Raw genomic sequence first — 14,054 nt, forward strand, 5'->3', positions numbered from 1 at the left:
TAACTGTAGAAGGTTGAGTATGGAGGAGCTGCTTTATGCAGTTGTTGCTCATTTGACGTCATTTTTTTTCTGGTCATTGAGGAGGCGATGTTGAAAGCTTGACTCGCTTGGGGTGATCATACGGTGTATATTTGTTATATATTCCATAAGGCTGCAGAGTAACTTGGCTTTAAATAATGGAATATGTGTTTAAAGCTTTGTGTTTAGATTTTAAGACTTTTTTTTCTATTTCTTTAAGTGCATTAAGTGTAGGGAATGAAAGGTGAGAAGCAACTGTTTGGTTTAGTGACTTTGCATGCTGGCAAAGGCACAATAAAGAAACCAAACAGATTCCCTTGACCTTTCAGTCTCTATACCTGTTTCTTAGATCTTTACTTTATCCTTTTTTTTTTCTAATATAGAAAGATACTGTATTTATTGTTACAAATGAACATAGGTCAAAGTGTACAGGGGATCAAGAAATGTTATTCTTGTATAACCTGTGCACTTTGACTTCTACCACCTTAAATTACTAACCCTGTATAAAATACTGCTGTAAATGGCAGCTCATGGAATAAAGTTGTAGAATGATTTGTTTCAATCTTGTATCTGAGCTTCCATTGAACAGCGGTGTTTTAGTCGTTCAGCAACTCCTATTTGCCGCAGGTGGAAGGATTAATTAATTTGATTTTGTATTGCTCTCAAGGCTAGAGCTAATGGTCTGCAGTCCTGTGTGATTATCATACGTATTCTTCGTGACCTTTGTCAGCGGGTTCCAACTTGGTCTGATTTTCCTAGCTGGGTAAGTAATGTCCTTTTGAATGAGTGTTTTTAATAGGTATGGTACTGCAGCTAAAGTAGGGGAAGTGTAGGGAAGTGTTACTACAATTTTTCAATTTAGATTTTTTCAACAAGTAATGTAGGGGATTTTTTGGAGCGGTTTTTGCTAACAAATACTCCAGATTCCATCTTAAAGTATAATTTTCTGAGGTTTTGTCATTTGAAACTGGAAGTAATTATTTTTTCCAAAAGGAATTTTCTGGTTCTTTTATATCCTTTGTGGGTATATTCTTGTTCTAGATTTTAGCTTTTTTTCCCTTTCCTCTGTATAAAAGGATATATATTCTTATAACCATCTACTCTAAAATGCTTGGAGTTGGCTGAAGCTTTTTTAAAATAATGTTAGCTGTACCCAGATAGTTCCATGATAACATAAAGGCTACTTGAAAGAATAAATCACAGTAATTCCAGTGATCATTCACCTCCCACAGGGTGAAATGCTACAGTACTTCAGTCTGTGGTTGTGTCACCATCTGATTTTTATCAGTCACTTAAATCTCTGGGTGGTATAGGGTCATCTCTCTAAAGTCTTGCAGATGAGTGTTCTTGGAGCACTGACATGAGTGTCCTTTTGCACTGACTGTCTTAAATTACCTCTCCAGGAGTGCAGAATATGCTCCAGATATTAACAGATGTTCAGTCTGTGGACTGGACAAAGATAGTCTGAAAGAAGGCTCTGAAACCTGTATTGTGAGGAAATAAGCTCTGACTGGTTTGTTTCACAGACCAAATTGAGTTGCAATATGCTCCTTCCTTTTCAGTGTTGGCAGGAAGGGCACAATCATTGTCAAGGAAGTTTCAGCAGTTGGCTTTATTTCAATGAGAAACGTTTTACAACTCTACTAAGTTTGCAGAAAATTTTATTAAATTACTTGTAATAATATTTACTGCTTCTGGAAAGAAGTGGAGCAGTTATATCTGGTTTTTAAATATCTAGGGGGGAAAAATACTGTTTGTTTCTCTACTAGATTTCATGAAAAGTATATCAGACAAATAGAGCTTAAAAGACACTAAGAAGTAAGTGCCCTCTTAATATCACAAAGTTGCCAAAGAATAAACCCTGGCATACTTTTAGAAAAGCATCCTTAGAACTACTGCAACAGCAGGCGGCACGTGGGTAAAGAACAAGGAATGTAGTTCCTTAATGCTCACATTACCTGCTCTAATACAATCCAAAAGGGAAGAGAGGTAGGAAGCAGCATGTCAGACCTATCTGTGTCTCAGTTCTCTCCGAAAGTGATTCCTGACTTGCTCCTGGCATCTGATGCATTGTCCGTGACATGGATCAGCATTGAAGTGTAGTCAGCAGTTCTTTTGTCCTGTGGGAAAAATCTTACTGGTTAAAACAATGGCTAAATGAAAGTGGTGATTTCTGCCAGTCACAGATGGAATTTCATAGACTGGAGAAACACAGTTTTCTGGATACAGACCTTTTCCCAACTTACATGCTAGAAACCTCGTATGAATGAAAGAGATGCCAAAGCGCTTAAAAAAACTGCAACATAACTAGTTGTAAAAGTAGAAGATATTAGGAAGTCTAAAATATTGATATTAGTAGCATTTTATGTGTCTAAAAGTAAAAATAAAAGTAGAAAAAATTTGTCGAGTTCCTACAAGTTAGAAGAAATTGTTACTCAAGGTTCATGTTTCAGACTTGAAATCCAGCCTTTTGTGGACATAAACACCAGGGCATCAGTCATGGTTTATATTGTCCTAGGACTGAGTTCTAGACTTAAGTGTATTGTATGAGGATTCAAATGAAGTAGACTTGAATAAATGCAAAAGCGTGGTCTGCTTTTTTCTTTACTGATGCATTTTGCTTCATACTTGAAAACCTTGACATAACTGTTGCCAAATCCTAAGTGATACAGTGGGAGTATGGAAATAACGTGCTCAAGAATTGAAATATGTCAGTTAAATGGAGCTAAAATAGAAAGGAATGGGCACCCTTGGTGAAGGATTGGGATCAGCACTGCTTGTAGTTAAGTTGCATACATGAGAATAAGCATTTACACCTGGAAAGGGAAAATCAGAGGTAGCGCTGTAAATGCAGTGAGGAGGACAAGGACCAAACAACAGGTGTCTCCAAAAAACCTACCTAAAACCAAGAGAGGCACATTGTTTGAGAATTAAACTTGCCAAAGAGGTAGTAGTGAAACATCCATATAATACTTGGAAACTGAGGAAATCAAGTCTTTTACAAATATCGTTTATAGATTTTTCTGGAACAAAACGGTGTCTTACAAAAGTAAACAGTAGAAATAGTCACTGAAAAAGCGCCAATGTTTAAAATACAGATAATGATTTAAACCATTTTAACTAGTATCAAATAATGTGTAAAATTTAGAAAACATGTATATTACAAAGTGTTCTTTTACCCTTATTTAACATCTGAGTTAGCGTTAGGTGAGGACCAGGAGAAAACTTGCTATGAACTTCAGTTTTGCTAAACTGAAGAACTATAAACCACTTAAATGTTTTAAGAATGTTAATTTTATGTTTTGGTTTTGTACTCTTGTAGAAAAAAAGTGTTTTTCTGTATCATCCTGTTAATTTCAGTAGCTTTCTTTGTAGTGTATTAACGTGGCTGACAGTCAAGTGACCCACAATGTTTCATACTCTTAAAAAATGACTGCACTAGTTGTCTAGCTGCATATGTAGGCTACATGTGTATACATTTCTACAAAATTACTGAACAACTTGTGATAAGAAGAATCATATCATAGCATCACAGAGTTGTTAAACTTGGGAAAGACCTTTAAGATCCTAACTGTTTAAACACCTGGTCACCCAGGACCATGACCACTAAACCATGTACTTAAGTGCCATATACCTGTGTCATGAACACTTCCAGAGATGGTGACTCCACTGCCTCCATGGGCAGCCTGTTCCAATGCTTTACAACCCATTCAGTGAAAAATTTTCTGCTTATATGCAGTATAAATCTTCCCTGCTGCAGCTTGAGGCCATGTTCTCATCCCATCACTTGTTCCCTGGAAGAAGAAGCTGACTCCCACCTGTCTACAACCTCCTTTTCAGGTGGTTGTAGGGAGTGATAAGGACCCCCCCGAGCATCCTTTTCTCCAGGCTGAGCCCCCGCAGCTCTCTCAGCTGCTCCTCATAGGACTTTGGTTCCAGACCCTTCCCCAGCTCCACTGTCCTTCTCTGGACATGCTCCAGCACCTCAGGGTAGCCCAAAACTGATCACAGGATTCAAGGCATGGCCTGACCATTGCCCATTACAGGGGGACAGTCACTGCTGTGGCTGTGCTGGCCACACCACTACTGCTGGCACAGGCCAGGTGTCATTGGCCTTCTTGGCCACCTGGCCACGCTCTGGCTGATGTTCAGCCACTGTCAACCAGCACTGGGACACTTTCCAGCCACTCTGTCCCAGGCCTGTAGGTCTGCATGGCATTGTTGTGACCCAAGGGCAGGACCGAGCACCTGGCCTTGTTGAACCTCGCACAGTTGTCCTCAGCCCATCGATTCAGCCTGTCCAGATCGGTCTGCAGAGTGTCCTACCCTCCAGTAGGTAAACACTTGCACCCAGCTTGGTGTCATCTGTGAACTGACTTAGGGTGCACTTGATCCCCTTGTCTAGATCATCGATAAAGGTATTAAACAGGAGTGGGACTGATACTGAGCTCTGGAGAACAGTGATTGGCCTCCCGTATCATCATTATCAGTACTCAGTGTTAATCTTGCACCACCTTTCTTTTTATTCATCTTTATAAAATAACAGGATTTTTTTTTTCCTTTTCAGCTGAAAGTGTTGTATGATGTGTAGTGTTCAAAATTCCAGATTCAAAAGTTCTATATTGAGCAACAGGAGCAGCTTTTTTCTGTCTTAATCCATCTTCTGATTTGGTTGAATTCTCTTATTTTTGGTCTAGGCTATGGAGTTGCTTGTGGAAAAAGCAATTAGCAGTGCTACTGGACCACAGAGTCCTGGAGATGCACTGAGAAGAGTTTTTGAGTGTATATCTTCAGGAATCATCCTGAAAGGCAAGTTGCATTTAATCAGTGTATGCATACTTATTCGTAACTAACGTAAAATCTATAATTTTGGTTTAAATTAGGTAAAGATGAGCTACTAATAGCCTGATTATTGTAGGTGGTCCTGGCCTTCTGGACCCCTGTGAAAAAGATCCTTTTGATACACTTGCTGTAATGACAGATCAGCAACGAGAGGATATTACTTCAAGTGCACAGGTAAGGAAAGTATGTGTGAAGAAACTGAAACTGATGGATGGTTTTGGTTTGATTTGGGTTTGGGTTTGGTTTTTTTCAATGGAGCTATACATTGGACATGAATTTTTCTTTCTTAGAATGTGGTCAGATCTTACCAGTCTTAAGTTAGGCATTAAACATGTCACATTAGAAGATGCTGAATAGTGCTCATTTTAGCACTAAAATTAAAGTATTGTCCTGAAAGGTTAGTAGTGTTCTCATATATATAGATATAGATATATATATACATACATATATAGATGTAAATAGGCACACTCTGCAGCAGTATGTTACTAGATTGGAGATTACAATGGCATTTAATATTTTAAAGATAAATCTGTATAAGTTTAATTTTTAATATGACAGTAGTGACCATTCACGCCTGCAGGTTAAGAGGTTGCTGCCTCCTCATTTGATCCTTTTGCTAAAGTTTCCTAATGCCTAATGGGACATGTGGCAAGCCTTCCCTGCTTCAGTGCAAGTGCAGCAGTAAAACCCAGGCACGTTATTTTTGAGCTAAGATGACGTACTTACAGAAGCAGCAAATGTGACATACCCATTTTCTTGTGTTGACTTTGTTTAGGGAAATGAAGAAGGGATAATTAGAGCTAAGGATAGTATCATGCACCAGTAATGTTCTTCCATAATTGTTTGATGAAGTACTTAGAACTGACACTTGTTCCTAACAGAAATAACTTCTTTCTACCCTTTTTCTAGTTTGCGCTGAGACTCCTTGCATTCCGTCAAATACACAAAGTTCTAGGAATGGATCCGTTACCACAGATGAATCAACGCTTCAACATCCATAATAATCGTAAAAGGAGAAGGGACAGTGATGGGGTTGATGGATTTGAAGCAGAGGGAAAGAAAGACAAAAAAGATTATGATAACTTTTAAAAATGTTTGTCATCATTGGTAAGATTGAAGGTAATGAAAAATCCATTTGTTGCCTTGCTTTTACTTCATTCATAATAATGTCTGTTTAAAACATCCAAAACTTGGATCTAGTTCCAACTTGGGAATTAGATTTTGAAGACATCAACCTGGGTCTTCTGTGAGATTCTGAATATTTCAATTGGATGTACTGTACCAGACAAATTATGGATGGAAAGACTGCAAATGGAAACTGTTGTCATAGGAAAAAATAGTTTTCCTTCATTTCATTTTCTTTAAATGTGTTGCTAACTTTAGTAACTTCTTTTTTTTTGGTCTTTTTTATTAACAAGTGCATTGTCTTCCTATCTTGACTGTATTTAATGCAGCATTTGTGCTTCTGTTGCTTTGTGTATTTTGACTTTTTATTTAGAAGTATTTTTGTTTGCCTTTGACACTAGTTGTATGAGTTACTTTGTGTTAGGTAGTAGAACTGTTCCCCTCCCAAATAATATTTTGCAGAAGTTGGTTGGTTTTCTTTTTTGTAAAGTGAGACTGCAGGATCATGTTTTATTCTAAATGTGAAGGGGTTACAACACATAATTGTCCTGCCATTTGAGTGCTCAGAATTAAATGTTTTTGCCAATCTTGTGGCATTTGTCTCCTTAGTGTGATATAACGGTGTAATTAAGACAAATTTGTGTTAATCTAATCGAGTTTGCTGTTAGTTGTGCATTAGCAGTATAAAAGCTAATATATACAGTATGGTCTTGCAACAGTTTTAAAGCGCTGCATAATTGATCAAAGATTTGCATGATGGTTTGTTTTTTTTTTTATAGAAGGGCTTTTAAAACTATTACCTTAGGTTAAATGCGTAGATCTTTGTATGATTGACTTTGTGACATAGCAAGGCCAAAAAATAACTTTCTGAATTTCTTAACAAGCAAAAGTGGGCATTTCCCATTTAGACAAAGTTAGTCATTCTTTTCAGTCAACTTTGTCAATATGGTATTAATGCCTCTCAGCCCTTAAAATAAATGTTTGTCATATCAGTGCCTGTGAGGTTATCCTTATATCTGTTCCTGTATAAACTTTCTGTGACTTTTCCATTAATTCAAAATTTAAAAGTGAAGTATTACTGAAAAAGTGAAGGTTATCAAAGAAAAAACCCAGAAAATTATTTGCTGTGGCCATAGTGTATGCTTATGTCTCTTTCAAAAATCTAAATATAGCAGTGGTGTAAGTAAAGTTACATCATACTGTTGATGTATGCTCTGGTACACAGGTGTGATATGTTGTCACAGCACTACAGTGGAATACACAAATAAAAATTAAAATTTATTAAATTACTAAAATTCATTATATACTGGAAACTGAAATTTCACTTACACTGTTAAATGTGTATTATGCTTTGTTGCAAACCCATAAAACACAGATTAACATAGACTAACATTCCAGTAACTACTTTATCAATGGCTGTAGGAAAGTATCACACATGACAAAGATAATTTGTTAATTCTGGTACTATTTATTAAGAAAAACCCATCTTTTGTTCCATTTCAAGGTCGAATTTATCTTTGACCTTTTTAATAAGTCACACTTGGAGTAAAGGGGATGTTTCTGTTCACAGCATTTACTGCTAAGCAGCCTGGGCCTATGGAATAAAAATACAGTATTTTAGAAGAACAGAGGGAATCTAAAGACTTAAAAGAAAAACATGTAATAATAGTGTTCTTCAAGCACCAGAGTGCAATTTTCAAGGGAGTGACTAGCTTTCTAAATAATTTCCATGTCAGAAATACAAAAAAGCAGAAATGCTTTAATATTACTTAAAAAAAATACACTAGTTCCGTTGTCCAGCCTTCATGCATAGCTCCAAGCGTATGCTTGTTCTTAGGGGATATCTTGCTGCCATCGTGTCTAGTTAGCCATTACTATTTATTTTGGAAGCTACAGGTGCTATTCATGTGGCTAGTTCAACTCCATACCAAAGTTTCTTTCCTCATAAAGCAAACTTGTCTATTCAGGAATGTGACCCTAAAATATAGGATTAAAAAGGTCAAAGATGTATTTTGGATTTTCTGTATTTTTGTTCTACTGGCTTTTAGCTCCTAACCAGTTTCTGGATCTTTTGAAATATTGTATACTTAAAGTGATTCCACATTAAATATGAAGCTGTGACCATGATTTTTGTGCTGTGTGGTGAAGTGAATTTGCAGTTTGTTTTTGGTTTTCCTGCACATTTTAATAGATAACTTTTGACTCTTGTTAACAAACCTAAGAAGAATGGGAAAACAAGGTTTTAAAAGTACAGAGATAGCTTTTACTTTAAATATTACACTGTGCACTTAGGAAGACAAAACTGTGACCAAGTAAGCATTTTAATGTCCTGTGTTTTGGCAGTGCTGGCAGATGACTAATAAGTAATGTTTGCCTTTTTTATTCAGCAATACTATGCATTAAATCTCAGAATCACAACCACTGTAGTCCTTATACACAAAAGAGAAATCCACAAAGGAAGGATACTCCCCTCCATGCTCACTTTAAAGGAACAGTTTGTGAGAATGTGGGCTCTTCTGCTTTGAAGCTTTTTCGAACTTTGACTTGTCTGCCTACTTAAGAAGTGTGTCTTGTCTGTGAGCAGTGAGGTTTCACATGGATTCTTGCAAAAAGGCATTTCTGGAAATTAAAATCTGTGGGACATAATTCACCAACTTCTTGCCGTTTTATGAAATTCTAGATGAACAGTTAAAACTTCCAGAGCTATTGAATGTGATGCATTCATTTGCAACTTCTATTTTTAGACCTATTTCCCTATTCAGAAGTGATTTAATAGTACTTAAAATTGTTTTACCTAGAAAATTTCTGAGAGTTGGAATCAACTTTAAATATTCCTACAACAATTTGTATGCATATTTAACATTCTAGTTGCTGTTTGAGTGTCTGCTGATCATTAGTCTGTTAAGTATTCACACAATGCTTAATTCATTTCTTTATGAAACAATTAAGACTTGTTTGGACTGTCCAAATGGATTTGAATAGCATAGCATTAATAGTGGGGGGGCGTAGACACGGTTGGCAATGGTTTTTTCTACTTTTATGGTAAGTTTACAAAGTACAGTGACAGATTCAACAAAAACATCTGTTTTCCTTCCATTTTGGAAGTTGGTTTGTTTTTTTTCAATGACAGCTGTAAGCCAGAGAGTTTTCCAGCCAAAAAGACTAGCAAATTTCTTTTGAGAGATTCTTCTATAGTTCTTCTCAGAAGATCTTTTTTTCCTTCAACATGGTGTTTCTCAGGCTTTTAATAATGAAACAGATACTTGGTCTTTTTGGGGAGGAAAAAGAATCCAAGGTGTGTTGTCTAGAGACTTATGATGGTTTTGATTTATATGCAAGTAAAAATCAGGCTTCATTCTGTAAGTATCTGTTAATTGTTATTCTCCCATTTTGTTCCACTTTTTCATTTGGCTTATGAAAATCTGAGAGAAGTTTGCTGTTTATTGAACTGCTTTCCGGTGGTTTACAGTTTGCATTTTAAGAAATGCTGCCTTAATATATATCACAAGTGTAAAGTTCCTGCCAGGATAAAGGTCACTGTTTCTCAGGGGTGCGTGACTGGCAGCTCTTGCTGGGGATCTTTACCCTGCATAGAGCACACTTTCCCATATAACATGGCCCTTGCGTACCTGTCTTAGTAAGGGTCATCACTGAGTGTCAGCTTCTTTAATACATGTATTTTCTTCAACTATTTTGCAAGACCATGACTGTTAGTATTTATTTATTGCAGGGTAGTTTGAAGCCTGTCACCTTTTAAAGGCTTAACCTCTAGCTTAAATACTTTCCTATATACTTTGCATCAGTCTTTTTTGAGGCTGATTTCCTAAATTGAAAGGAACGTGGAATGGCATCAAGAAACCTGTGGATTTTTTAAGTTCCCTTTACTTAAAAATTTAAGGTTGCAGAATGAGAATAGGTGACCAAGAGAAAATTAATGGCTTTTTCTACAGAAAAAGGTTACTTTAACTTTAAAAAGGTGACAAAAAGCCTTTTGTTTCTACAAGAGAATCACAAACCTTGCTCCTTACATAAGCTCTTTTCTTTCCTTTTCTGCGTTCTGCATCATGCTTGTATTAATAGCATGCATACTATGAATCAGGAAATTGTATCCAGAATATGTAAAGCAGCCTTATCACAGGCTTCACTTCTGGCACACATTTAAATTTGCCAGCAATTATCCGGTTATGCAAGTTAATGGATGATACGGGAGAGAGGAAGGTGCCTGAATACAGGAGTTTACTGTCATGTTTTACGTGCTCCCTAGGATGTGTGCTGCTCCAAAAGGGGGTGGGCTTCTCAGAGGTTCAGGCCCAGGGTTGCCAGTCCCACATGGATAGCTGGTTGTCATAGAATGTCATGGCTTAGGTAATGTATTTACACACGTGAGAGAAAAGTGTGGTAAGTTTAAGAATTGGAGCCAGAGTGGTCCAGAATGTTGCCAATATAGTCATGTGAAACTGCAGCTTTGGGAAGGTGGGATAACCGTGAAGGAAGCATTGCAGTTTCAGTAACAGAGTGTGCTTGTCATGGGGAAGTGTCTGTGATAATTAAGTGGCATCCCAGTTTTTACCAAGAACTTAAATAGTTTATTTTAGTGTGTAAATAGTGGAAAGGGAAAGGGATATAAGTAGTGGAAATGGAATAAAGTATAATACAATAGAAGAGACTCCTTCAGTTGGAAAGGATCTGCAGTCACTGTTCAGTCCACATGCCTGACCACTACAGGGCTGACCAAGTTCAAGGATGCTTTTAAGGGCACTGTCCAAATACCTTTGAACGCTGACAGGCATTGACCCTTTCTCTAGTTCCAGTGTTTGACTACCGTCTCAGCAAAGAAATGCTTCCTAATGTCCAGTCTAAACCTCTCCAGGTGCAGCTGTGAGCCATTCCCATGTGTCCTGTTCTGGATACCAGGGAGAAGAGCTCAGCAGCTCTCCCCTTACTCTCCTCAGGAAGTTGCAGGGGGCAACGAGGTCACACCTCAGCATCCTTTTCTCTGAACTGGACAAACCCAAAGTCCTCAGCTGTTTCTCACAGGACATTCCTTCCAGCCCTCTCAGCAGCTTTGTTTTCCTCCTCAGGACACATTCCAGACCTGCACATCCTGCTCCACCTGCAGGGCCCAGCACTGCACACGGTGAGGCCACACAAGGCTGAGCACAGCAGGATCTTCCCCTCTCTGGCCCGGCTGGTTGTGCTGCATTCAATGGATCCCAGGATGGGTTTTCCCCCTGGGCTTCTGGGTCATACTCTGGTGACCCACACTGAGCTCAGCATCAGCAGGGCCCCCACATCTCTCTCTGCAGGTGTCCAGCCACTGTTCTCTCACTTTATACCTGTGCCTGCCAATTACTCCATCCCAGAACGCAGAATCCAGCACTTGGACTTTGTTTAATTTCATTCCATTAGAAAGGGGGGAAAAAACGCAAGAAAAATGATAACAGAAGAACAGACCTAATTAAATGGGTCCAGTTGAAGAAAGGAAGGCCATTAGAGAGCTACAAATCAAAGCTAAATCAAAAAGGGAAAAAAGGAAGATCAAGTAGTGCAACAGTCAACTCCAAAAATAGTGTAGAAAAGTGAAAGGAAAGGCTTTATTTCACGCAGAGAGAAGACCAGTGCATGGTTTGCCACCCATGCATCAACTGCAGTGCCCTACAAAAACAGAATTAAAAAAGAAGTTCTAGGTGATTGAGGAGGCTGAGACCAAAATAATTTAGGCCAGTTGAGATTAAGTTTTAATAAATGTTATTTGTCATGTCACTGTGAGTGAGCTGGGGGAAAAGGTGAAGGGAAAACTGAACAGAAGGGACTGGAATACTGACCTTCCATGCATCTGTCCTACTTCATAAACAGAACTGAACATGTAGTGTCCAAACACTGGGAAACCCAGGTGAAAGCTTCACAGCCAAAAAAGAAAGAGCAGTTCTACGCAGCAAATCAACAGGTCTGTATTTGTCCCTGTGCGCTCCCAGCAGCAGAGAGCGCTGTGTCATCAGCAGCAGCTCCCACTGGAAAGACAGAGTTCATTCTCACCTTTCTGTGACAAGCAGGAAGGGAAAACTGATCAGTTTCAGCTACTACAGTGTTCCTCTATATTGCTGAAGAATGCATTTTAACAGCATTTTGAAATAAGTTTTTTTTTTAAATGCAGCAAAGTCGCCATGGCAGCAAAACCCGAAATAAAATCTCCTGGTGCATTAGAAGAGAGCAGTGGTTACAAACACAATCAGGACTATCTTTTGAATAAATTAGAAATAAATACTTTAGGGGGTAAAGAAATTAAACAGAGCAGGCAGAAGGGAGAAGAGAGATTCAATTTGTCCAGAGTCACTGGGGGGCTGCAAAGAAGAAATGAGCTATGGAAATTCTGCAAGATAAGGATGGATTCCCACTGAGGAAGCTGACCTGAGGAAGGTTATAAAACGAAGACTTCATAAACATGTGTCAGAAGATTGTATCTGGCAAATCATTGATAACAGGAGGAGAGGGACATTTCAGATGTAACTCTTGTGTGAGGAGGTACTGTGTGATTTTGCTTTCTTCCATACATTTCTTAAGAAGTTTCTTGCAGGCTACTGCCAGGGTTGATTTCAGGGCAATATATTCAGGATAAACATTCCTCATATGTCAGTGGTAAATCATAAATCAGGATTCTGGATGCTGTAACCAATGTCCCCTGCACATTCTCCAGCATATCCATAGGCATAAGATGTGCCAGTTTACAAGCTGTATGACCAGTTCAGAGCTCCATTTACAGGAGTAGCCAGGCCTGAAGTGTTTCCAAGAAGCAGTGGTGCAGAGTCAGAGAAAACAGATCTGAAAACCAAAGGTTTGGGACAAAGTCCACACAATAAACTTCTGCCAATCCTCTGCTGGGTTTATATATTCTCCCTGAGGAAAAGTACCTCTCCAAATTTCACCCACGCATCAGAAAAAAACCAGAAGAATTAAAATAACTTGTTTCCTTGGAAAAAAAGTTCTGGACTTCTATAAGGGCAGGTGAGTTTTAGAGTTATCAAGAAAGATACTTCCAAATACCCATCTGACATTCAGACATGCCAAATTCCCCTATAGACGTCAGCATGAACAATTTTTAATTCTAGCACAAATATGTTTTAATTCTAGAAAGTTTGGTCAAAAAACTTTCCAACAGCCTGAAGCTGAAAACCACAGCAATTCCAGAGAAAAACATTCTAGCAAATTGAAGACAGTTGCTAACAGGGTAGAATATATGGGTTTATGAGATATCTTTTACAAGATTTGCTGCTTCTGTAAAGTTTGCTGCTTCAAAGACTTGTTTGTCTTAGCCAAATAAAGGCTTACCTTGCTTAGACAAAGGCCTTTTTGGAGTCAGGGACAAAAATGGGAAGTTAGAGCCAGCCTCTAGACTTAAGTTTGTATTTTTAGTTCCTGCTAAACTGTGTGTAGATTTCCTGAAGGGTGGGTTCGTGCCTGTTTCTTTATATTATTTGGAGGGATTTCTTTATATTATCTGGGCTGGATTTTTGAATTGTATGGGAGGTGGGGACAACAGCATGAGCGTTTATTTAGCTGGATGGCTCCTCTCTTACACAGCTTCCATGATCAGTGACACACAAGTGCCTTTTGCATTAGGAAATCAAAGCCAAGAGTATGTCGAGGGTCTGGTAGGCAAAGTAAAACAAGCACATTTTTTTACTGCAATCATGCATTAGATACAATTGTCACTGCTAAAGGAAAGAACATGAGAAGCTACCAAAAGCTTCAAGTGCCCTTCACAAAGAGAAGAGGCTGCTGTATAGGCCTTGTATTTCTCCCTAAGGATACTCTGGAACCTGCCTGTCCAGTACCCTGTGACTTGGATGCTGGATAGTTCTGAATAGCTTCTCTTCTCCCAGAGCAGAAGTCCTCATGCCCAGGAGGAGGAGTCCTGCACAGGAACAGCTATTTAACTAGATGGACCAGATTCCTAGCTGGTGATGGAGAGCTGAAAATCTTTCCCAAGGACTTTCCAACCACATTGCATTTGGAGAAGTTACTTGGGCAGAAAGAATCGGGGCTGCCCAAGGACACCTTGGCAGATTTTT

At 38.5% G+C, this 14,054-nt stretch overlaps 1 protein-coding gene across 2 annotated transcripts in view; it reads left to right on the forward strand.

Annotated features, from left to right (window-relative positions):
* The window catches only part of ZFR (zinc finger RNA binding protein), a 45,313-nt gene extending 37,201 nt beyond the window's left edge, over positions 1–8,112 (forward strand). The window contains exons 17-20 of one of the 2 annotated variants that reach the window (XM_050328868.1): positions 686–781; positions 4,716–4,827; positions 4,937–5,034; positions 5,770–8,112. In XM_050328868.1, the coding sequence (XP_050184825.1) occupies positions 686–781; positions 4,716–4,827; positions 4,937–5,034; positions 5,770–5,949 (486 nt within the window). In that variant the 3' untranslated portion in view covers positions 5,950–8,112. Of the gene's footprint in view, positions 1–685; positions 782–4,715; positions 4,828–4,936; positions 5,035–5,769 lie in introns of those variants that run through there. The other variant, XM_050328869.1, reaches the window with a different exon arrangement.
* Positions 8,113–14,054: the final 5,942 nt, after the last annotated feature.

This window comes from Myiozetetes cayanensis, unplaced genomic scaffold (genome assembly GCF_022539395.1).
Source record: "Myiozetetes cayanensis isolate MyiCay16 unplaced genomic scaffold, myiCay2020 scf4, whole genome shotgun sequence".
In the NCBI taxonomy this organism is placed as follows: Eukaryota; Metazoa; Chordata; class Aves; order Passeriformes; family Tyrannidae; genus Myiozetetes; species Myiozetetes cayanensis.